Source organism: Lissotriton helveticus, chromosome 2_1 (genome assembly GCF_964261635.1).
Source record: "Lissotriton helveticus chromosome 2_1, aLisHel1.1, whole genome shotgun sequence".
Lineage (NCBI taxonomy): Eukaryota > Metazoa > Chordata > Amphibia > Caudata > Salamandridae > Lissotriton > Lissotriton helveticus.
Genome location: NC_136059.1, coordinates 1,446,583,596 through 1,446,608,241, shown reverse-complemented (window position 1 = coordinate 1,446,608,241; position 24,646 = coordinate 1,446,583,596). Strand labels below are relative to the sequence as shown.

The following is a 24,646-nucleotide window of genomic DNA, read 5'->3' as shown; positions in this document are numbered from 1 at the left end:
GTTGTGGACCTAACCGGAGGTAAGTTCACGTTCATTGGCGTCCTTAAAGTGGTGTTGTGTGAAAGGTAGGCAGGGCTGCACTGCAAGGAATATGCGTCCTTTCCCAAACCTTGCATAAACATGGCCGTGGCGGACCCCGGACCGCGCCGAGGGCGAGTCACCGAGAGGATGTGGCCATCACTTTCACAGAGCAAGGAGCTGGGTCCCTTTTCTAAAAAGGATAACGGTTTGGAGACTGCGCTTCTGCTGCGTTTCTAACCACTTTGCTCGCCTCCGTCAACCGAGAGATGCGTTGGTAAAATATAATATCGCAACAAAAAAATCCGAATAAACTGAAAATATCTTGAGATTGTAGCATTGCCTGGTTGTTTCAAAACACTTTATTTCCAATGTATTCACCTCGTTTTTGTTGTTGTTGTTTTAAGAGTTGGTTGATGAAATCGCATTTTTCCCGTTCATTTGAGGGTATTACATTTGATATTGATAAATTAATTAAATGTCATACATTTTCGCTGGAGCATTTTCGGTTTCTCGTTTTTTGGTTTAGGTCACGCGTTTTCCTAAATAGCAATTGCAGGGGGTCAAGCACCCAGCGAATGCGAGCGGTTGCTAGAGTTACTGATGTCTGACACTGGCGCATTTACAACCTAAGCAGGTTGTAATATAGAAATGAAAGTCAGGTTTATTTTAATTACTGTGCTGAAGGATGCCGCTTCCTTCTACGACAGAACGCAGTTTTTCTGGATAATTGTGCGCTTTGGAAATGCTTCTTCATTTAATATTTATTCATATTAAGAATATCCATAAGTATGTTAAGAATTACCAGCGATGTGCATACAATAATATAGTCGCATTACATGGTTTATTTTACAATTGAAAAATAAATGGTACGCACATTTTGACACTTTGATAAACCACAATAAACACGTATTAGTCAATGTGTTATTATTATTATTTCCAGGAACTAAGCGATTTGTACATTGTATATACGATTAAGGACCAGTTATGCGAATTATTCATTATTATTTTATCATTATTATTATTATTATTATCCTCCTCATCACACAGTTACATCGACGCATGTTCCATGATGTTAATTGTTTACACCTGTACCGAGCGCTGAGTAGCTCAGTCATTATGCATGTGACATATCGGAGTACCTTATTGTAATTCATTCCCATTTCAGTGCTAATGAAGCCGTGCGGCGTTGCCTTTATTGCCGTGTACCCACTTCTTTCGAGCACTGTCGAGTTTTGGGTGCCACGCTGTCTCCAGTCACGTGAAAATCCTGCTAAATGTATCGCGTTTCTAGCCCTGCTTTCGGTGCCCACCACAAGGCTTGTTTGCGCACAAGGCCACGCACTCTCTTCTAGATTGTGTATGACTGCACGAATGCTTACATACTTATACCCTGGCCACCAATAGACATTACAATAATTATAAAGAAGTTTTTAAAACGATCCTGTTTCCGAAGCTAGAAAATAGTTGTAAAGTCCGAACATTAAATAAAGCGCTCTTGTTCTATACAGCGCTACTGATTCTCAGTGTCATTCAGTAGCAGACGAGCTTCCACATACCCACCTTGCCACCCCTGCCAGTCCGGCTCTAGCCCGGCGAGAGGAGCCAGCAGGGCGGGGAGCGCGCGCCTTGTCGCGGCCGCCACCTGGCCCAGTGTCAGCAGCCCGGCCCGCGCGCGCGGCGCAGACGCTTCTGCAGACCCGCGAGGGCGAGGCTCTGTGCTCACCACCCTCAGCACAAGCAGCGCGTGGCGCTAACAAAAAGCCCCGCTCCCTCGTTAGAATGCACACCACTGGGGAATGCGCGTGATTATGGTAATCCGCAGGACCGGCTCGCCGGACTCCGGGGCTAATGGTTGTTTGGCAGATGCCAAGAAACTGACAGATCACTTGAGGTCCATGTGCGCGCTTTCCTAACACTGGGCCTTATTTATGAAGGCCTTGCGCCGCCGGTGCGTCACTTTTAACATGGGAAAAAGTGACGCACCGGTGGCGCAAGGCTTTCATAAATAAGGCCCCCAGGAGCGCGTGTGCTCGAGCGCTTACACTCGTGTGTAGCTGTTTGAAACAGGTGCGTCGGCAGTTCCACATTGCGCAAGATGCATGAAAAATGGCTAGAACGCAAGGGGTGTTAGGGGCATCCTCCCGTCTGCACACTCCGGGGTCTACCTCCTACCTTGTGCACTCATCTCCGACGTGCCGCCGAATTCAAAGATGTGCAAATTATTCATAAATGCAAGAATGGGGACACAACGTGTTGCATTGAACATACTAATGAAATCCCTTTTTTTATTGATAGCTCCCACGGGGCTCCCTATACCGTATTTCCATTAAAATATCCCACACAATCTGCTTCTTCGCCATGTTATGTGTCTGACGCATTGATTTGATGTTATTACCCTACACTGTTTCGCAAACTTCACCCGTGCTTTGCAACGAGCTACACGAATTGTTTGTTTGAAAGTGATGCCATGCGTGGATGGTTGGTCGGAGCAGCTGCCCCGGAGTGGCTTACCGGCCGGGGAATGGCGAATGGCTCACCATGTTTCCTCTCTCTCCCCAGGCTTAGTTCCACCATGGAGGATGTCGGGCTTCAGAGGGGCACGTGGACCGGCGATGCCAAGGCGGTGCAGCAGTGCCTGACGGACATTTTCACCAGCGTCTACACCACATGCGACATCCCCGAGAATGCCATCTTCGGCCCGTGCGTCCTGAGCCACACCTCCCTCTACGACAGCATCGCCTTCATCGCCCTCAAGTCCACGGACAAAAGGACCGTCCCTTACATTTTTCGAGTAAGAGTCATTGACATCTAATGCACACTCCTTTTAGACACGTAGAACTGCAACATCTGTTTCTGGGATGATCCGTTCTGTGTGTTGCATCAAGATACATTTTCTTTTGCAGGCTAATACATAGAGCAGCAGCCGGTTTAAGGCAATTAAATCTATAGAAGATTAATCGATGAACTCACCCACCCCCATTGCTTAGACGCATACAACCTGGCGAAGCAGACGTCAAATACTTAACGGGGAACTTCACTTGTCCGAGAACTTAACCTCATATATTGAATTACCAGGGTTATTACATTTTACACGTGCTTTTAAGTCTGCACTAGCAAGAATAACAAGCGCCTTCTATTTTAGGTTTAATGAAAAAGTGACTTTCTATTTCGAAGCCCCAGAAGTCACTCATACATCAGTCATGTGGGCGAGCTGTCTGTTGCTGTGCGGGTTTACTGGTGCTACTGTTGGCGACGGCACTGGTAGTGCCTGGCCATGCTGGTCCTGTTGGGTCATATCAACAAAGGCACTGATTTCAGAGAGTGCCGGTGTGGTCGTAGATGCTGTGCATATGTGGGTAATAATGGCGGTGCCCGTTCTGCCGTCACACACTGGTTGGGGTTTCTGTGCTGGTTGGTGCGTTGGCTGCTTTCTTCTATCGTTGTCAGCGTCGGTTTCTGTCTGGTGTGGAAGGTTCAAGGCAGGTGTGCCTGTGCTATTCTTGATGCTCGTGTCTGCACTGGTGGATGTGACGTTGGGTGTGCTTGTGCGTGCGGGTGTTCGTGTCATGGCCAGTGCTAATCTTGCAGTTCATGTCGGCGAGGGTGTATGTGGCTTATCTAACAGTCTACGCCTTCTTCCTTCAGGTGGACACATCCGCTGCAAATGGCTCCTCGGAGGGTCTCATGTGGCTGCGCCTGGTCCAGTCTGCAAGAAGTAAAGAAGAACAAAATCTAGAAGCCTATATTAAAAATGGGCAATTATTTTACCGATCTCTCGGTAGGATAGCAAAAGACGACGAATTATTGGTTTGGTACGGGAAGGAGCTCACAGAATTACTGCTGCTAAACCCGCCTCGGGACCAGTGCAAATCGAACGGTGAGTGAAATGCCCAGAGGTGCAAATCTAGCAGCTTGGGGGAAATCTGTTCCTGTACTGAGCTCCGCAAACTCACGTGGATATACATTAGGACGTATATCGTGAAGTGATCTGTGCTCCTATCGTGAAAAAATCTGTGAAATAGAGACACATGGAGACAAGTCATGACAGATAAACACATATAAAATACAAATGAAGAGCGGCAAGCGTAATATAACAGGAAAAACGAGCAATGATAATAAAGGAAGTAAAACAGGGACTGAGGTAGGAAGAAGTGAATTAACTAATTAAGCTTTTACAAGCGCAGACACTGCAAAAATGAAAAATCAAGGAAAACACGTGAGAGTACAAAAAGCAGATCGAACGTCTCCCAGTCATGTAGCTCAAACTGCTGTCTTTGGCAACTCTTGTTTGCCTTCCATTTTAATTTAGTGGCAGAGCATGATTGATATAGAGGAGCCTCTGGGCATTTTATTCGTATTTTTTGGGAGAGTGTAGGCATAAATAAATGCACACGCAATTAAACACAAACACATATAAGCTACCAGGGCCGGTCCTAGGCCTTCTGAGGCCCCGGGCGAAAGGGAAGATGCGAGGCCCCCCTAATTGAATATTGCGTCACAAGAAGTGACATCACAGAAAGTAACATCACAGTACTATTGATCTTATTTGGCATCACTGAAGCTAACTAATGTGGATATCAGTAACATGGACAACAAGCATTTACAATGCAATGGTTTTGCCTTTGTTAAAGTTAGAGCTATTGGCATTGCTCTTGACACTCTGAAGCTCCACTCTGAAGCTCCACTCTGCACTCTGAAGCTCCACTCTGAAGCTCCACTCTGCACTCTGAAGCTCCACTCTGAAGCTCCACTCTGCACTCTGAAGCTGCACTCTGAAGCTCCACTCTGCACTCTGAAGCTGCACTCTGAAGCTCCACTCTGCACTCTGAAGCTCCACTCTGCACTCTGAAGCTCCACTCTGAAGCTCCACTCTGAAGCTCCACTCTGAAGCTCCACTCTGAAGCTCCACTCTGAAGCTCCACTCTGCACTCTGAAGCTCCACTCTGCACTCTGAAGCTCCACTCTGCACTCTGAAGCTCCACTCTGAAGCTCCACTCTGCACTCTGAAGCTCCACTCTGAAGCTCCACTCTGAAGCTCCACTCTGAAGCTCCACTCTGAAGCTCCACTCTGCACTCTGAAGCTCCACTCTGCACTCTGAAGCTCCACTCTGAAGCTCCACTCTGGCTGAACATAACAGTCTGCAGTTTCACACGTTACATTTGTGTTAGCTGCATTACGTCATAATTTATTGTCAAAGGCTGGTTCAAATATGTTCTTTCAATGTTTCAAGTCACTAGTCAGCCCACTACCGAGCAGACTGACCCGGACCCAGCCCAGTCCATCCAGGGCTTTCAGTGGCATTCATCACAGTGTCTCACCGGAAGGCGGGCATCAGAGAGAAGCGGGAGGGGGCGGGAAAGGGGGAGGAGAGAGCTGACGACGGCCGGCCGGAGCACGAAGGCGGGCACCAGGAAACAAGCGGGAGGGGGAGCAAGGGAGGTGCCGGCAATGCCGGACCAGACTCGGGGGCGTTCCCGGCGTCGCGTGACGTCGGCAAAAGCCAAAGAATGTCGGGAACGCCCCCGTGTCTGGTCCGGCATTGACGGACAGGCCCCTCGTCCAATGGCAAGGCTCCATTTACGGAGCCAGCCAATGAATGAGGAGGGCCGACCCAAAGCACACTACAATTCTCATCAGGTTTTCGCCTGCGCGAAAAAGATGCGCAGAGCGCATCTTTTTGGCGAGGCAAAACCTAAAAAGTAGAGGGGATGGAAAACAGGTGAGCAGATATCCAGATAAAAGGAAATATTGCAATCAAACAACCACACACACAACCACACAAACACACAACCACATACACACACAACCACACACACACACACACACACACACACACAACCACACACACACACACACAACCACACACACACACACACAACCACACACACAACCACACACAAGCACACACACAACCACAACCACACACACACACACCTACAACCAAACACACACACAACCAAACACACACACAACCACACACACACACCTCACACAACCACACACACAAAACCACACACACACAACCACACACACACAACCACACACAACCCCACACAGACACACATAACCACACACACAACCACACAGACACACAACCATACACACCCACACAACCACACACACAACTACACACACACACACACAACCACACACACAACCACACACACAACCACACACACAACCACACACACACACAACCACACACACACACACACAACCACACACACACACAACCACACACTACCACACACACAACCACACACACTACCACACACACACTACCACACACAACCACACACACACCACATACACACAACCACACACACACAACCACACACACAACCACACACACAACCACACACACAACCACACACACAACCACGCACACAACCACGCACACACACAACCACACAACCACACACAACCACACACACACAACCACACACACACAACCACACACACACAACCACACACACACACAACCACACACACACACACAACCACACACACAACCACACACACAAACACAAACCCACACACACAACCACACACACACAACCACACACACACACAACCACACACACACCACACACACACAACCACACACACACAACCACACACACACAACCACACACACAACCACACACACACACACACACACACACACATAACCACACACACAACCACACAGACACACAACCATACACACCCACACAACCACACATACAACCACAACCACACACACAACTACACACACACACACAACCACACACACCAACAACCACACACACAACCACACACAACCACACACACAACCACACACACACACACACAAACACACACACACACACACAACGACACACACACACACAACCACACACACACACTACCACACACACACACACTACCACACACACACACACACTACCACACACAACCACACACACACCACACAACCACACACACCACACACACACAACCACACACACACAACCACGCACACAACCACGCACACAACCACAACCACACAACTACAACCACACAACCACACAACCACACAACCACACACACACAACCACACACACACAACCACACACACACAACCACACACACACACACACACACAAACACACACACACAAAAACACACACCCACACACGCAACCACACACACACAACTACACACACACACACACACACAACCACACACACACAACCACACCAAGCATTGGCATAGCCAATAGGTCTCGCCTTTGGGACCTTATAAGTGTTTAGCCATGCAACAGTTGATGTGGTTGCACCAAAGATATTGTGCTGCATAACTAAATACTTAGAAGGTCCCAAAAGCAAGACCTATTGGCTATGCCAATGCTTGTTTTTATAACCCATAATACACAAACCCAGTCACAGTGGTGTGTTTTTACATGAAAACATGTGAAGTCAAGAAGACAGTACTACCCTGGTCAGTTCCAGGGATTCAAAGATCACTAAATTTAACTGAGACACTTCATTGTATATTTGGCCTTTGTCAACGAAATTCCAGCTCTAAAACAACGCAATCATGGGAGAGCATCCAGATGCATACTTATCTCCAAGGCATCAGACCTGGGACGTAAGGTGTTCGAACTATCTAGTAAAAAATAAAATATTTACATTCTAAAACTATATGGTTGATGTTGAAGCACTAAAGATCAATTTGGATATTACTGAACACGTATTTGAATCACAGGGATGTTTGTCACCAAAAGATACATATAATAATGCTGAAAAGTTAGGTATTAACCTCTGGCACAGGTGAAAACTGTTGTGGGCGGAGAATGAGCATGGTAGCCAAGGATGTTAAAGCAAGCCCCAGTTCAAAATTTAAAGCGTAGAGCACTGTTTTAAAAGGTTCACTATACTTAAACGGCAAGGTGCTATTGCGTTCTACTAGTAACTTATGAACGTTGTTTCCACGGCAACTGATTTTGCTTCACTTACTTTTTCACGTCTCTGCTTCCTGCCCAATAGCCACCGATGGCTACGTTGCCCACTGCCATGACAAAGATGATAACCATATTGTAGTCCAGGACAGGCTCAATAGAGGCATACATTGCCACCTTCACTGACTTGCCGAATGTATCACCAATATATGAATGAGTCTTGCTTAAAACGTACACTCCTGCTGCGCTTTCTGAAACAGACACCGAAGGCTACAAGGCCCATGGAAGGGGGCCCCCACACTATGACCTTGCAACTTGATCCAGTGCTTGAAGGCCTTGGGAGGAGGGCCCCCTCCCATGGGCCTTCAAACAGTAACAAGGCACTTCCCAAGACACTGTTGAGAGCTCATCGGAGTACACAAATAAAAAAATAAAAAAACCTCAGTTGAAGGGGTGTTCTTCAATAGTGGGCAGAAAATAAAGTGGTAGCTGTACCTAGCTTAGATGGCAATGAGAACGGTAAATATTTTTATGTTTTGTATGTAATACTGCCCCCCTGTGTCAGATCAGTATGAGTCAGATAGTGTTTCTGCATAAATGAATTAATTGCTTTTAATTTATCGAGCTAGGAAGAATGTATCGATCACTGTATGTCACAGGCATTATTATTACCAAACTTTAGCTGTATTCAATGAAGATGAGAGACACTGCCCTATCAAGATTTGAAGGTTAACAAAAGCCAGTTGATCTGGCTGCTCCCTCCTCCCCTCACCCACCTCCTTTAACCTGTGTCCGTCTTGTGCTGGAACCAAAGGGGCCTTCTGTTGCCTAGATACAAAATGCACAAACAGCGCCGATAATGGCCGGTACTTAACCGAGGCGCTGCCCTGCCCCTGACATTGTGAGCCAACATAATTGCTGGCCCAGATGTTGTGCCGTCCCCCATTCTGGTTGTATCTCCCCCCACTCGTAATGTTATCAGGTGAGGCAGGGGGCCCTGTGGTGGACTGTGGAAGTGTGACCTTTCACAGGGGTGCGAGGCCCCCTGAGCGCGAGGCCCTGGGCAGCTGCCCACACTGCCCATGCCTAGCGCCGGCCCTGTAAGCTACGATCAGACCTGCCAACATTATACATTTTCCACCGTGTGAGCGTGCAAGGATATGGGGGGGGGGCGTAGAGAGGGGGCAGTGTGATAGACAATGGAGTTGTGGGCCACGTCACTGTCTAACGAGGTACACCCCCTCCCCCACTGCAAGAGCGTAATCATGCAGAGGAGCTTCCTATGCCCCAGGAAGGTGTTGAGTCCAGTGGTGCAGAGCATTCACCCCAGAGCTGGAAATCTATTTTGAGAAAAGGGTTTCAGCTCACCGTGTGAGTGTGCCTCATCATCAGGCTGCTGTGAGATAAGGAATGAAACCGTGTGTCACAAGGATGCACTATATGAACATTTGTAAGGCCTGGACAGATTGCATCACATAGTTTCAAGCCTTATCAAACGGCCACAAGGTGAACAGCCAGGATGATACAGTGAGCTGGAAACTGGTTTCAAGATCTGGTGTGAACGTGCTGCACCTTTGGGCTCCAGTTAACACCTCCCAAGGGACTGGAAGTTGGTGCCAGAAGAGTTACCTACTAGTATGGATGTAGATTAGCTGTGTCTGGTTAGGCGGAACAGCACCTTCAAAGCCACGTTTCCCATGGCCCCCATCTCACCAAGGCTACATCTCCACCTCCCTGTGGACTCACACAGTGAAAATTTTTATTGGATGGCAGGTCTACACATAGGCTACATAATGAGGGAAAACAGGGTTCTGGTGAAATCAAAAACCACAAGGCCAAAGTCAGAGTGGTTTGTTAGTGTGTCTAGAACCTCAACATGGTAATATAGTTACCCATTATAATTTTGCTTTATAATATCTGTTAATTTTGGGGTGATTAATAGTGGTGGACAGAAATTTTTGTTCAGCCCATTAAATTGGCAGAATTTTGTCATTCTGCGTTACTCTTTAATGTGGAGTTCTGGTCAAATTCCAGCAATCGCAGCGTGGTGGAATTATTCACCCACGAGGCTCCAGAAAATGCAAGTTGGCAACTGAGATTTGGCATCCCCTACTGTGAATATCTAACATGAGCGACCGAAGGAAGTCAGTATCCGATGGTTGTGTCTCGCGTAAATGTGCTGCAGGTTGAGAAGATTTTCTACTCAAGCAGCAGCAAAATCATCTCCAATGGCTGTGCACTCTACTTTAACGCATGGTGCCATTTGCGCTGATTTTTCAGCGCTGTTCATGCTACCAGCACTGAATTGCAGCGATCGAAGCACAAGCTGCAACATTTCTACCCATTAGTAGAAAACCACAGAATCTCACTGAGTTTTTACGTAAAACCATGGTATTCCGCAAAGTGAAACTCAGTGAGTTACACCCGTCTCGAGTGATTAACTGGAAAAAAAGGGTTTTCTCACAAGGAGAATTGTTTTTTGCAAATAGAGTGTCAGTTACAGGGCTGTACTATTTGATTGTTTGCAGTTAAAAGAAGAGCATGATACATTTATAGTTAAGAATGTTGAACTTTAGGAACAACACCATTTATGTTGTTAAAAGCACAATCGCCTATAAAAAGCAAGAACTGTTGAAGTTGTTCCATTCATGGATAAGGTAATGATGGACACTGATAGGACACACAATGCTAAGGGTTTACTTGACTTTCATGAGTAGATTGTTGATCAAAAATGAATAATGGCCAAGTGTGGTTGAATCGTGGGTTTCTTTAGTTGCAGCATTTACTGCATATTTATGGATTTATCACATGTGTCGCATTTGTTGTATTATTTGTAGAATTCTAAAAAATGTTTTTAGTTGAAATGGAGCTCAGTCCTAGTGGCACTGACAATGGTGCAGCTGTACAGAGTGGTTTGGGGGCTGCCGTTATGACGATGAAAGTCATTTTTCACAGACTTACGTGAAATATATATATTTAGGCCAGTGAACTTTGTAAGCCAAATAGCCAAAGAGAAAATAAATACAATTCAAAAATATTAATCATGAATTAAGTCCTAGAATGAAACATGTGGATCATTTTAGATTTTCTCATATGTTTTTATTTTTTCGTTTTTTTCTGGAAAGAAACAAATTATCTCTTTGCACTGAGTAGTAGTCACATTTTGTTTACTGTGGAAGCAAGATCATTGTGGAGAGAAAGCTAGGACACTGTAAGCCGGGGTGCACCTCCGGGTCCGAGGCAGCTCGGTTTTCAAATGCCACTCACCGTGCAATCAAGCACTCGAGCACTCCTCTCCAGAAATAATACCAACTCCAGCAGTTGTTCCAAAGAAATTTATTTTCGGTGCATCGAGCCAACAAGAAGCACCCAACTCGTTTCGGCGAGACCGCCTTGCTCTTGGGTAAACTCATTACTCTTACGAGTAGACATTTAAACAAAAACATTACGTGTGCATGTGACCTGAAGAACATTAACAGTGAAAACGACTTGTGCTCAAAAGAAAGGAAAACTGACGACCATCTTATAGTGGGCTCAAAAAGCACTAAGTAATCATTTCCAAAACAGTATACTGGATGATACGTAATCCTTTCTCACCATAGATTACACATATTTATATTTACAATGGGGAAGACCATATAATCATTTTCGGTCAAATTCTCATAACATAATCCATCATATCCAGTAACGTTATTTAACAAAACTACAAACATGGATGCTTGTTTTTAGCCTCCATACGTTTCCTCTTAGTGATACAGTCAGTGATCTTTACAAGTGGCAAAAGGCTGGACTACAATGCATATGTGGAAATCATAGCGATAATTTTAGTCATACAGGGCATCCAGATCAAAAACATAGTATACACAGTTTCTAATTTAACTATGCCATAGCCATCACGTTTCTGCCAATAAATATACTGTTCAGCCAATTTGTAACATCGCGTCCGTAAATAAAATTTAATTCATCCCAAGTGGGTGTTTCATCTAAACAAATATGCGAATAAATCATCGGAATTAATGAGGCTAAGAATCACTAATCCAAGTATATAAATACTCAAGTGGGTTAGAAAATTAGAAAAACTTATATACATACCCCAGTGGGTTACACAATTAGAATAGTACCTGACATACATAAAACCCCAAGTGGGTGTTTATTGGACATCCTAATCTGAAATTCCTAACCGCTATGCAAGTAGATATTAACTATTTTTATGTATACAGACCATTTCGCCACCTAAAAGGAGGAGGGAAAAACAAAGACTATGGTACCAAGGTCCGACAGTTGTTTGCCACAGACGATCTTCTACTGAACGTGAATTAAAATCTTAAAAACTATTTACACAGATACATCAGATAGGAGGCCAAGGGAGATACATGAAGGAGAGTTGGAAGACAAATCAGTTGATTACTCAACTACATACAGTGGTTTGATCAGCAACGAACAATAAAGAGGAGGGGTAAGACGAGAGAGAGAGCAGGGGAAGTGTGACCAAAAATCCAAGGTAGAACCATAATGGTACTTGGTTTATTCACCCAGATACCAGGACATTTCTTCCTCAGAATTCAACCTCTAAGGGATTTTGTATCAAGTGCCAGAATCATTTGAGATTCTAACTGTCAAAGTTTGCGAATCCTATCACCACCTCTGCTGCAAGGGGGTATTCGGTCGACCACAAAGAATCTCAGCAAATTGTGATTACTTTTATGGAGTTCCTCAAAGTATCTTGCTATCGGAGACAACTTGTCCCTAGTCTGGATGGCTCTCATATGTTCTAGGACACGTTTCTTCGCAGCAAACATAGTACTGCCCGCGTACTTTTTAGCACAAGGACAGACTAGAACATAAACGCAATAGTCGGATAGACATGTCAGATGTTTGTCAATGAGTTTCTCAGAATCAGTGATAGGATAGTACACACTTTTCACATTAGAACTGAATTTACAAGCTTTGCACGACGTGCAGTTAAAGAAACCCCGAATGCCAGAGTTAGTACTTTTGCCTTGTACCACCTCATAGCTACAAAGTTTGTCCTTCAAAGAGTCAGCCTTCCGATAGGTAATATATATCAATATACTTTGATTAGTGATTCTTAGCCTCATTCATTCTGATGATTTATTTGCATAATTGTTTAGATGAATCACCCACTTGGGATGAATTATATTTTATTTACGGATTCGATTTTACAAATTGGCTGAACAGTATATTTATTGACAGAAACTTGATGGCTATGGCATAGTTAAATTAGAAACTGTGTATACTATGTTTTTGATCTGGATGCGCTATATGACTAAAATTATCACTATGATTTCCACATATGAATTGTAGTCCAGCCTTTTGCCACTTGTAAAGATCACTGACTGTATCGCTAAGGGGAAACGTATGGAGGCTAAAAACAAGCATCCATGTTTGTAGTTTTGTTAAATAACATTACTGGATATGATGGATTATGTTATGAGAATTTGACCGAAAACGATTAGATCATCTTCCCCATTGTAAATAAAAATATGTGTAATCTATGGTGAGAAAGGATTACGTAACATCCAGTAATCTGTTTTGGAAATGATTACTTCGTGCTTTTTGAGCCCACTATCAGATGGCCGCCAGTTTTCCTTTGTTTTGAGCACAAGTCTTTTTTCACTGTTAATGTTCTTCAGGTCACATGCACACGTAATGTTTTTGTTTAAATGTCCTCTCGTAAGAGTAATGAGTTTACCCGTGAGCAAGGCGGTCTTGTCGAAACTCGTTGGGTGCTTCTTGTTGGCTCGATGCACTGAAAATAAATTTCTTTGGAGCAACTGCTGGAGTTGGTGTAATTTCTGGAGAGGAGTGCACGCGTTTCTTGATAGCACAGTGAGTGGTATACATATATATATATACATATACATATATATATATATATATATATATATATATATATATATATATATATATATAGTAGAGGAAATTGCGCAAGCGCTTCGGGAGGGCTCACCGCTTCACCGCTATATATATTACCTACTGGTAGTCATAAGCAATACCTCTCACAGAAGAGTGTTTGCACTATATGGGTGAGACAAATATTTAATCAGGCATTAAAGCGCTTTTCACACATCCGACAGCCGGGCAGTAAATAACTATGAAAATTGCCTATTTAAACAAATGAGAAATAGCTGTAGGTATTGCACTGCTTGCTATGTTAGATTTATGTGCTACTTTAAAGGTATTAATGAGCAAGTTTGGACCTTATTGTTATGTAGATATGTGATATAACACAAGTACGTGTCTGTATGGTTAGAAATGAAAATATGGCTTTTGTGAGCAAGCCTGAAGCCCGATTTTCCATTAAGCAATATAGAGCAGAGACTTGAAAACATGGTTTTTGGAACTGTATTTACGAGCAAAGATGCAATGAGGCTAATAATGTGTGTGTTTTTTTCCTCTTTTTTTCTAAGTTAAACAAGCATTGGCATAGCCAATAAGTCTCGCCTTGGGACCTTATGAGAGTTTAGTCATGCAACAGTTGATGTTGTTGCACCAAGGATATTGTGCTGGATAACTAAACACTTATAAGGTCCCAAAGGCGAGACCTATTGGCTATGCCAATGCTTGTTTTTAACTGGTGTAAATCCGTTCAGTAGTTTCGAATGAATAAAAAAATAAAAAAATATCGATATCTGGGTGGAGCCTAACCACACATCTCAATGTTAGATCTGATTGGCGGTCAGCACTTCATCCTGGAATTGCTGGCAGCCACCTTGGAACCAATATACATGATAGTACCCTATTTAAATGCATTGTAGTGAATAGAAGGGTTTGAGGGTCACCAAAAGGAGAACTATAAAGGGTAATAATAGACTCTAGTTACATTAGAATTCATTTGTTGATGGTACCATAGTAATTTTAGAAATAGTGGTGTGTTCTGAGGTGATTTTACCCTGTGAAAAACATTCTGCTGGGATATCATGAATCATGTTTGAAAGAAAGCAATTTTCTCATGCTTGTCCCATAGAGGTTTGGAAGGTGCTCCAGAAGCTAAAAGGGAGCATATTTTCTCTAACTTCACATTATCTTTCTCAGTCATGTGAGAATGAAGTCTGACATCCTCAGTAAAACATGTACATCCAATAAGGGCAGAGACTGTCAGTTGATTCCTTTGTGTTCTACTGTAGCATCCCAGAGTGTTCTAAAGAACAACTAGAGCTCTAACAGTCTTACTTATGACAAAAGTATGGCACACCTGAAGCCATCTTGATTGGAATAAACTGGTAACACTTAAAACATTTAATTTAAAAAGGAATAACACGAGGGGGTTACTTTTGTCATAGAAATTATGGTTAATGCTGTAGAAGGAAAATTAGGACATTTTTAAGTGAGATCTCAAATATCTTCCTGTTATATTTCAACAGGATCAGCCTGCCAGTTGATTCCTTTGTGTTCTACTGCAGCTTACCAGAGTGTTCTAAAGAACAACTAGAGGGCTAACAGTCTTACTTATGACAAAATTATGGCGCACCTGAGGCCATCTTGATTGGAATAAACAGGTGACTCTTAAATTATTTAATTTAAAAATGAACAAAATGAGGAGGTTCATGTTGCCACAGACATTATAGTTAGAGCTGCAGAAAGAAAAATTAGGGCATGCTTTAAGTGAGATCTCAAATGCTCTTCTATTTCATTAGAAACTTCTGACATGCAGACTGAAACAATCACTTTCAATACCAGCTGTAGACTTCCAGTTAACTCCCTGGTGAGCAGTAGCTTTACTACAGTGATCTAATGAGCAACTAATATTTAGAATTTATGGCAAATGTGTGACACACCTGAATGCCTTCTTGATGGAATCAAGGTAAAAAACTGAAAGCTTTTCCTACTGAGGAGACTGCAGTAAAGGAGGAAATTAGGAAACTTCATAACAAATAAGTGTCCCAAAATGGCCACCAGAGAAAAAAGAGCCCAAATGTAGCACAAATATCACCCAGGTGTAGCCCACATATAGCCCAATGACAGAAATGTGCAAAACACTTCCTATTTTTTGTTTTTTTGCAGTTTTATATAGTGCACACTGGTCAGGTATTGGAGCGTTGCATCTTACTTGGACCCCTTATTGCGTATTTTGCATGAAGTACATGAGATTGATCTTGCGAAACACTGAACTTTACTATTCTGTTAATCTGAAGTTGCTTTGAATCGGGCTTTATAACACGCGTTTTTACCTACTGGTTTTAATTAATTCTCACTGTATTGTAGTAAGAAAGAGGATTAACTGTTTTTATGTACACTTTTATGATCTATGTTTCTAAATTAGATCGAATAAAGTTTAATGAATTTAAGTGAAGTCTCCCAAGATGGCCACCAAAGAAAAAGGAAACCCCAAATGTAGCACAAATATCACCCAGATGTAGCCCACGTATAGCCCAATGACAGAAGTGTGGAAAACACTTTTTATCCTTTGTGTTTTTTACAGTTTTATATAGTGCAGGATGGTCAGATATTGGAGTGCTTTACATGAGCATTAGTTACATCATAAAAGGACAAACTCATTTTGGTTGTAGGCCTGGGGAGATTAAGTGATTTGACTCACAGAATGTCGAGCTGAAGCAGAAACTCCAACATGGTTCCCCAGGTGCAAAGTCTGCAGTTCTGGAAGTAACACCACATTCTCTCCACTAAGCATAACATTTAATCAAGTGGTCAACTAGATAATAAAAATAAGATAACAAATAATTTAAAAGTTCTTTGTCGCAATTTGAGAACTCATTAAATATGTCCTCATTTTAGTTTTTTAGAGCACTAACCATAATTTCTATGCAAATTAGACCCTGTCATTTCTATAATTTCTAAAGGAAATGCTTTAGGTACTATAGTTTTGATCACATCAAGATGACGTCAGGAGTGTCACACTTTTGTAATAAATATAGAATGTTAAAAATCTAGTTGTTCATTAGGACCCTGTTGGGAGGCACAGGTCAGGGGCACAGACTCAGAAAATTGAAGGCAGGTAGGAGGGGGGGCAGAGGCCACACTTTGACCACACTGGGCAGGTAGGAAGAGCAGTGGCAGTACAACATTGAGGGCAGTGGAAAGAGGGGCATGGGCAACAAGCCAACAATGCAGGACAGGCAAGAGAAGCTGTGGCATTTTAATAGACCATTGAGGGCAGAAGGAAGAGGTAGTGGTAGTACAACCATACATGTCAACAGAGACGATTCAGGCAGGAGACGCCCAATGTTTTTAAGCCCAAAAGGGCATTATTTTATCTGTCTCTTGTCTACAATCTCCTCTTTTTCTATGCAAGTCAATGGGAAAAATCGATTCCTCAGTTTTTTTCTTCAAAATCTCCCTCTTGCCAAGTTTAAAAGGTTAGCAAGTATGGTACATTGAATCATGGAAGGCAGGAGGAATTGGGGTAGGGACATGTACTCGGATAACAGAGGATAGGAGGGACATGGACAGGTGCACCTAACTGAACTTACAGGGCAGGCATCAGGGTTTGCAGCAGCACAATACACCACACAGGGCATGCAGGACATCAGTGCAGCACAACAAACCATGGGAAGCAATAGGGAGGGGACAGGAACAAGCACATGGACAACAGAGAACAGAGGGGAAGGAGGCAATGGCAGCAAGCTGACCATACTGGACAGACAGGAGAGAAACCACACCAGACCATAAAGGGCAGGAGGGAAGGATCAGGGGCAAGCCAGGAGGGAGGTAATAGGGGTCTGCACATGAAAAGGGAGGGTAGGGGTCAAGGGGGCAGGGCAGGAGCAGCAAGCTGACCATGGAGGTCAGGCAGGATGGGCACTAGAAGCAAGACACATCATGGAGGACAACAGTGAGACTATAATGGCATGCACACAGACCATGGAGGGAAGGTGGGAGGGGGTCAGGGGTAGCCATCAGACCACAGAGGGAAGGTGGGAGGGGCCATGGCAGCACAAAAGACTATGCATGGCAAACAAGAGGGTTAGTGGCAGCACAATTTGGCCATGATAGGCAAGAAGGAGGGTGCAGGGCATGCAGAAAGGATCATGGAGGTTAGAAGGGAGGGGTAGAAGCTGGGCACAGACAAGAGAGTTCAGGGGAAGGAGCCCCACAACAGACCAAGTGGGGCAGACAGGAGGAGCAGTTGCAGCACAACACACCAGGGAGGGCAGAAGGATGTGGCAGTAAAATGGACCATGGCGGACAGGAGGAAGGGGATAGGGGCATGGAACATGGACAGGCAGGGTAGAGGTGGCAGGGAGAGGTTACAGTCATCCGACAATGCTAGGCAGGTGGGACGGGAGTGGCAGCTCAACAGAAAACTCAGAGTAGATAGGAAGGGCAGGTCCATGGAACATGGTGGGCAAATAGGATGGATCAGGGGCATGCACACATACATTGAAAGGCAGGGGGAAGGAGAGTAGGGGCAACAAGCTAACACAGAGGCTAAACAGGAGAGCAATAATGGGCAGGAGCAGTGGACTGGTACATCATGCTAAATGGAAGGCAGTGGCAGCACATCAGACCATGCATGGCAGGAGGCAGGAGCTAGTACATGGATTCAGACAACAGAGGATATTAGAAGGTAGATGGGGCAGCAAGCTAACTGTTCAGAGAAGGCGAGAAGGCCAGTAGAAGAACAACAGCCAGACAGGGCTGTAATGAGGGAGCAGGGGCATGGACTTGGTCAATGGATGGCAAGGAGGAGGGGAGTCAGGAGCAGCAAGCTTGGGTGGGGGGCAGCACAAAGTCAGGCCTGGCCCTGCTTTGAACCCCCCACCATCCATTGTGATAGGCATCTTACTTAACATTAAAAAACTAGATATTCACTGAAAAAAAGATTACAGGGAGGTTATAGTTAAACTCAGATTTCACTCATACAAAACCATTGAAATTCAGCAGTTATAGTTACCTTAGCTAACTATAGCTCACCCCCCCACAATGCACTGCTTATGACCTCAGACATTACATCATTCATGACATGGTCAGTGACATCACTCAAGACATCACTTGTGACATCTCAAATGAGCTGTGAATGGAATGGAATTATAATCACTAGAACTTCCTTTAGAGATAGTGTGTGTATATTAACATCCCTTTTCATTTATTTTCTTTCGTGTAAGAACCACTATAATATGCATATAATCTTTCTGAACCTCTCTTGCCTCTTTCTGCAGCTCACTCTCTTCTTTCTGCACTTTTCTTGCCTCTTTCAGAACCTCTCTTGCCTCTTTCTGCACTTCACTTGCCTCTTTCTGCAGCTCACTCTCATCTTTCTGCACCTCTCTTGCTTGTTTCTGAACCTCTCTTGCCTCTTTCTGCAGCTCACTCTCTTCTTTCTGTACTTCTCTTGCCTCTTTCTGTACCTCACTTAGCTCTTTATGAACCTCTCTTGCCTCTTTCTGCAGTTCACTCTCTTCTTTTTGAACTTCTCTTGCCTCTTTCTGAACCTCTCTTGCCTCTTTCTGAACCTCTCTTGCCTCTTTCTGCAGCTCACTCTCTTCTTTCTGCACTTTTTTTGCCTCTTTCTGAACCTCTCTTGCCTCTTTCTGCAGCTCACTCTCTTCTTTCTGTACTTCTCTTGCCTCTTTCTGTACCTCACTTGGCTCTTTCTGAACCTCTCTTGCCTCTTTCTGCAGCTCTCTCTCTTCTTTTTGCACTTCTCTTGCCTCTTTCTGTACTTCTCTTGCTACTTACTATGCCTTTCTTCCTGTTTCTGCACCTCTCTTGCCTCTTTCTGTACCTCTCTTGCCTCTTTCTGTACTTCTCTTGCTACTTACTATGCCTTTCTTCCTGTTTCTGCACCTCTCTTGCCTCTTTCTGTACCTTTCTTCCCCTTTCTGTACCTCTCTTGCCTCCTTCTGCTCTTCTCTTGCCTCTTTCTGTACCTTACTTGCCTCTTTCTGTACCTTTCTTCCTCTTTCTGCTCCTCTTTTGCCACTTTCTGCACCTCTATTCCCTCTTTTGGCAGCTCACTCCCTTCTATCAGCACCTCTCTTGCCTCTTTATGCACCACACTTGCCTCTTTCTGTACCTCTCTTGTTTCCTTCTGCACTTCTCTTGCTTCTTTCTGCAGCTCACTCTCATCTTTCTGTACCTCTCTTGCCTCTTTCTGTACCTTACTTGCCTCTTTCTGCCCCTCTCTCCCTCTTTCTGCAGCTCACTCCCTTCTATCAGCACAGCTCTTGCCTCTTTATGCACCACTCTTGCCTCTTTCTGCACCTCTTGCCTCTTTCTGCACATCTCTCGCCTCTTTCTACAGCTCACTCTCTTCTTTCTGTCCCTTATTTGCCTCTTTCTGCAGCTCACTCTCATCTTTCTGCACCTCTCTTGCCTCTTTCTGTGCCTCACTTGCTTCTTTCTACACCTCTTTTCCTTCTTTCTGCAGCTCACTCTCATTTTTCTGCACCTCTCTCGCCTCTTTCTGTACCTCTCTTGCCTCTTTCTGAACCTCTCTTGCCTCTTTCTGCACTTATCTTGCTTCTTTCTGCAGCTCACTCTCATCTTTCTGCACCTCTCTTGCTTCTTTCTGCACCTCTCTTGCCTCTTTCTGCACCTCTCTTGCCTCTTTCTGTACCTCTCTTGCGTCTTTCTGCATATCTCTTGCTTCTTTCAGCACCTTTCTAACAGTTTATATACCTCTCCTGCCTCTTTCTGTACCTCTCGTGCCTTTTTCTGCACCTCTCTTGCCTCTTTCTGTACTTCTCTTGCTACTTACTATACCTTTCTTCCACTTTCTGCACATTTCTTCCCCTTTCTGTACATCTTTTGCCTCCTTCTGCTCTTCTCTTGCCTCTTTCTGTACCTTACTTGCCTCTTTCTATACCTTTCTTACTCTTTCTGCTCCTCTTTTGCCTCGTTCTGCACCTGTCATCCCTCTTTCTACATCTCACTCTCTCCTTTCTGTACCCCTCTTGTCTCTTTCTGTACCCCTCTTGCCTATTTATGCACTACTCTTGCCTCTATCTGTACCTTTCATCCCCTTTCTGTACCTCTTTTTTCTCCTTCTGCTCTTCTCTTGCCTCTTTCTGTACCTTACTTGCCCCTTTCTGTACCTTTCTTCCTCTTTCTGCTCCTATTTTGCCTCTTTCTGCACATCTCTTCCCTCTTTCAGCAGCTCACTCCCTTCTATCAGCACCGCTCTTGCCTCTTTATGTACCACTCTTGCCTCTTTCTGCACCTCTCTTGACTCTTTCTGCACGTCTCTTGCCTCTTTCTACAGCTCACTCTCTTCTTTCTGTACCTTCTGTGCCTCTTTCTGCAGCTCACTCTCATCTTTCTGCACCTCTCTTGCCTCTTGCTGTGCCTCGCTTGCTTCTTTCTACACCTCTTTTCCTTCTTTCTGTAGCTCACTCTCATCTGTCTGCACCTCTCTTGCCTCTTTCTGTACCTCTCTTGCCTCTTTCTGTACCTGTCTTGCCTCTTTCTGCATATCTCTTGCTTCTTTCGGCACCTTTCTACCTGTTTATATACATCTCCTGCCCCTTTCTTCCTCACCTTTTTTCCTCTTTCTGCACCTCTTGTGTCTCTTTCTACACCTCTTACCTCTTTCTACACCCTCTTCTCTTTTTCTGCACATCTCTTTCCTCTTTCTGAACCTCTCTTGCCTCTTTCTGCAGCACACTGTCTTCTTTCCTCACCTCTCTTGCCTCTATCTGTACTTCTCTTCCCTCTTTCTGCAGCTCAATCTCTTCTATCAGCACCTCTCTTGCCTCTTTATGCACTTCTCTTGTCTCTTTATGCACCTCTCTTGCCTCTTTCTGCACATCTCTTATCTCTTTCTACACCTCTGTTGCTCTCTGTACCTCTCTTGCCTCTTTCTGTACCTCTCTTGCCTCTTTATGCTGTTCGCTCTCTTCTTTCTGCACCTCTGTTGCCTCTTTCTGCACCTCTCCTCACTCTTTCTGCAGCTCGGTTGCCTCTTTAGTCACTTCTCTTGCTTCTTTCTGCAGCTCACTCTCTTCTTTCTGTACCTCTCTTGCCTCTTTCTGCACCTCTCTTGTCTCTTTCTGCAGCTCACTCTCCTTTCTGTACCTCTACTGCCTCTTTCTGAACCTATCGTCCCTCATTCGGTAGCTCACTCTCTTCTATCCTTACCTTTCTTGCCTCTTTTTCACTCTTCTTGCCTCTTTCTGCATCTCTCTTGCCTCTTTCTGCACATCTCTTGCCTCTTTCTGTACCACTCTTGCCTCTTACTATACATCTCTTGCATCTTTCTGCACCTTTCTTGCCTCTTTCTGAACCTCTCTTCTTACTGCCCCTCTCTTGACTCTTTCTGTATCTCTCTTGCCTCTGTATGCACCTCTCTTGCCTCTGTTTGCACTTCTCTTGCTTTTTTCTGCAGCTCACTCTCTTCTTTCTACACTGCCACTGCCTCTTTCTGCACCTCTCTTCCCTCATTCTGCAGCTCACTCTCTTCTATCTGTACCTCTCTTGCCTCTTCTGTATCTCTCTTACCTCTTTCTGCACCTCTCTTGCGTCTTTCTGCACCTCTCTTGCCACTTTCTACACATTTCTTCCCCTTTCTGTACCTCTCTTGCCTCCTTCTGCTCTTCTCTTGCCTCTTTCTGTACCTTACTTACCTCTTTCTATAGCTTTCTTACTCTTTCTGCTCCTCTTTTGCCTCTTTCTGCACCTGTCATCCCTCTTTCTACACATCTCTTGCCTCTTTCTACAGCTCACTCTCTCCTTTCTGTACCCCTCTTGTCTCTTTCTGTGCCCCTCTTGCCTCTTTATGCACTACTCTTGCCTCTTTCAGCACCTCTCTTGCCTCTTTCTGTACCTCTTACCTCTTTCTACACCCCTCTTGCCTCTTTCTGCACATCTCGTGCATCTTTCTGAACCTCCCTTGCCTCTTTCCGCAGCTCACTCTCTTTCTGCACTTCTCTTACCTCTTTCTGCACCTCTCTTGTCTCTTTCTGCACTTCTCTTGGTTCTTTCTGCAGCTTACTTTCAACTTTCTGCACCTCCCTTGTCTCTTTCTGTACCCCTCTTGTATCATTCTGCACTTGTCTTGCCTCTTTGTGCACTTCTCGTGCCTCTTTATGCACTTCTCTTGCCTCTTTCTCCACCTATCTTGACACTTTCTGCACCTTACTTGCCTCTATCTGTACCTTTCATCCCCTTTCTGTACCTCTTTTTTCTCCTTCTGCTCTTCTCTTGCCTCTTTCTGTACCTTACTTGCCCCTTTCTGTACCTTCCTTCCTCTTTCTGCTCCTATTTTGCCTCTTTCTGCACATCTCTTCCCTCTTTCAGCAGCTCACTCCCTTCTATCAGCACCGCTCTTGCCTCTTTATGTACCACTCTTGCCTCTTTCCGCAGCTCACTCTCTTTCTGTACTTCTCTTACCTCTTTCTGCACCTCTCTTGTCTCTTTCTGCACTTCTCTTGGTTCTTTCTGCAGCTTACTTTCATCTTCCTGCACCTCCCTTGTCTCTTTCTGTACCCCTCTTTTATCTTTCTGCACCTGTCTTGCCTCTTTGTGCACTTCTCGTGCCTCTTTCTGCACTCCTCTTGCCTCTTTCTGCACCTATCTTGACACTTTCTGCACCTTACTTGCCTCTATCTGTACCTTTCATCCCCTTTCCGTACCTCTTGTTTCTCCTTCTGCTCTTCTCTTGCCTCTTTCTGTACCTTACTTGCCTCTTTCTGTACCTTTCTTCCTCTTTCTGCTCCTATTTTGCCTCTTTCTGTACCTCTCTTCCCTCTTTCTGCAGCTCACTCCCTTCTATCAGCTCTGCTCTTGCCTCTTTATGTACCACTCTTGCCTCTTTCTGCACCTCTCTTGCCTCTTTCTGCATATCTCTTGCCTCTTTCTACAGCTCACTCTCTTCTTTCTGTACCTTCTGTGCCTCTTTCTGCAGCTCACTCTCATCTTTCTGCACCTCTCTTGCCTCTTCCTGTGCCTCGCTTGCTTCTTTCTACACCTCTTTTCCTTCTTTCTGTAGCTCACTCTCATCTTTCTGTACCTCTCTTGCCTCTTTCTGCGTATCTCTTGCTTCTTTCGGCACATTTCTACCTGTTTATATACCTCTCCTGCCTCTTTCTGCACATATCTTCCTCTTTCTGCACCTCTCATGTCTCTTTCTACACCTCTTACCTCTTTCTGCACCCTCTTCTCTTTTTCTGCACATCTCTTTCCTCTTTCTGAACCTCTCTTGCCTCTTTCTGCAGCTCACTGTCTTCTTTCCTCACCTCTCTTGCCTCTATCTGCACTTCTCTTCCCTCTTTCTGCAGCTCAATCTCTTCTATCAGCACCTCTCTTGCCTCTTTATGCACTTCTCTTGTCTCTTTCTGCACCTCTCTTGCCTCTTTCTGCACATCTCTTATCTCTTTCTACACCTCTGTTGCTCTCTGTACCTCTCTTGCCTCTTTCTGTACCTCTATTGCCTCTTTATGCTGTTCGCTCTCTTCTTTCTGCACCTCTCTTGCCTCTTTCTGCACCTCTCCTCACTCTTTCTGCAGCTCTCTTGCCTTTTTAGTCACTTCTCTTGCTTCTTTCTGCAGCTCACTCTCTTCTTTCTGTACCTCTCTTGCCTCTTTCTGCACCTCTCTTGTCTCTTTCTGCAGCTCACTCTCCTTTCTGTACCTCTACTGCCTCTTTCTGCACCTATCGTCCCTCATTCGGTAGCTCACTCTCTTCTATCCTTACCTTTCTTGCCTCTTTTTCACTCTTCTTGCCTCTTTCTGCATCTCTCTTGCCTCTTTCTGCACATCTCTTGCCTCTTTCTGTACCACTCT

The 24,646-nt window shown here is 44.6% G+C and overlaps 1 protein-coding gene across 1 annotated transcript in view; it reads left to right on the top strand.

The window, feature by feature from the left end:
* The first annotated feature begins 2,593 nt into the window (after positions 1 to 2,593).
* Positions 2,594 to 24,646, top strand: part of PRDM8 (PR/SET domain 8) — a 75,878-nt gene continuing 53,825 nt past the window's right edge. Inside the window, exons 1-2 of the mRNA XM_078677539.1 lie at positions 2,594 to 2,812; positions 3,667 to 3,898. Coding sequence (XP_078533665.1) covers positions 2,594 to 2,812; positions 3,667 to 3,898 — 451 coding nt within the window. The remainder of the gene's footprint in view (positions 2,813 to 3,666; positions 3,899 to 24,646) is intronic.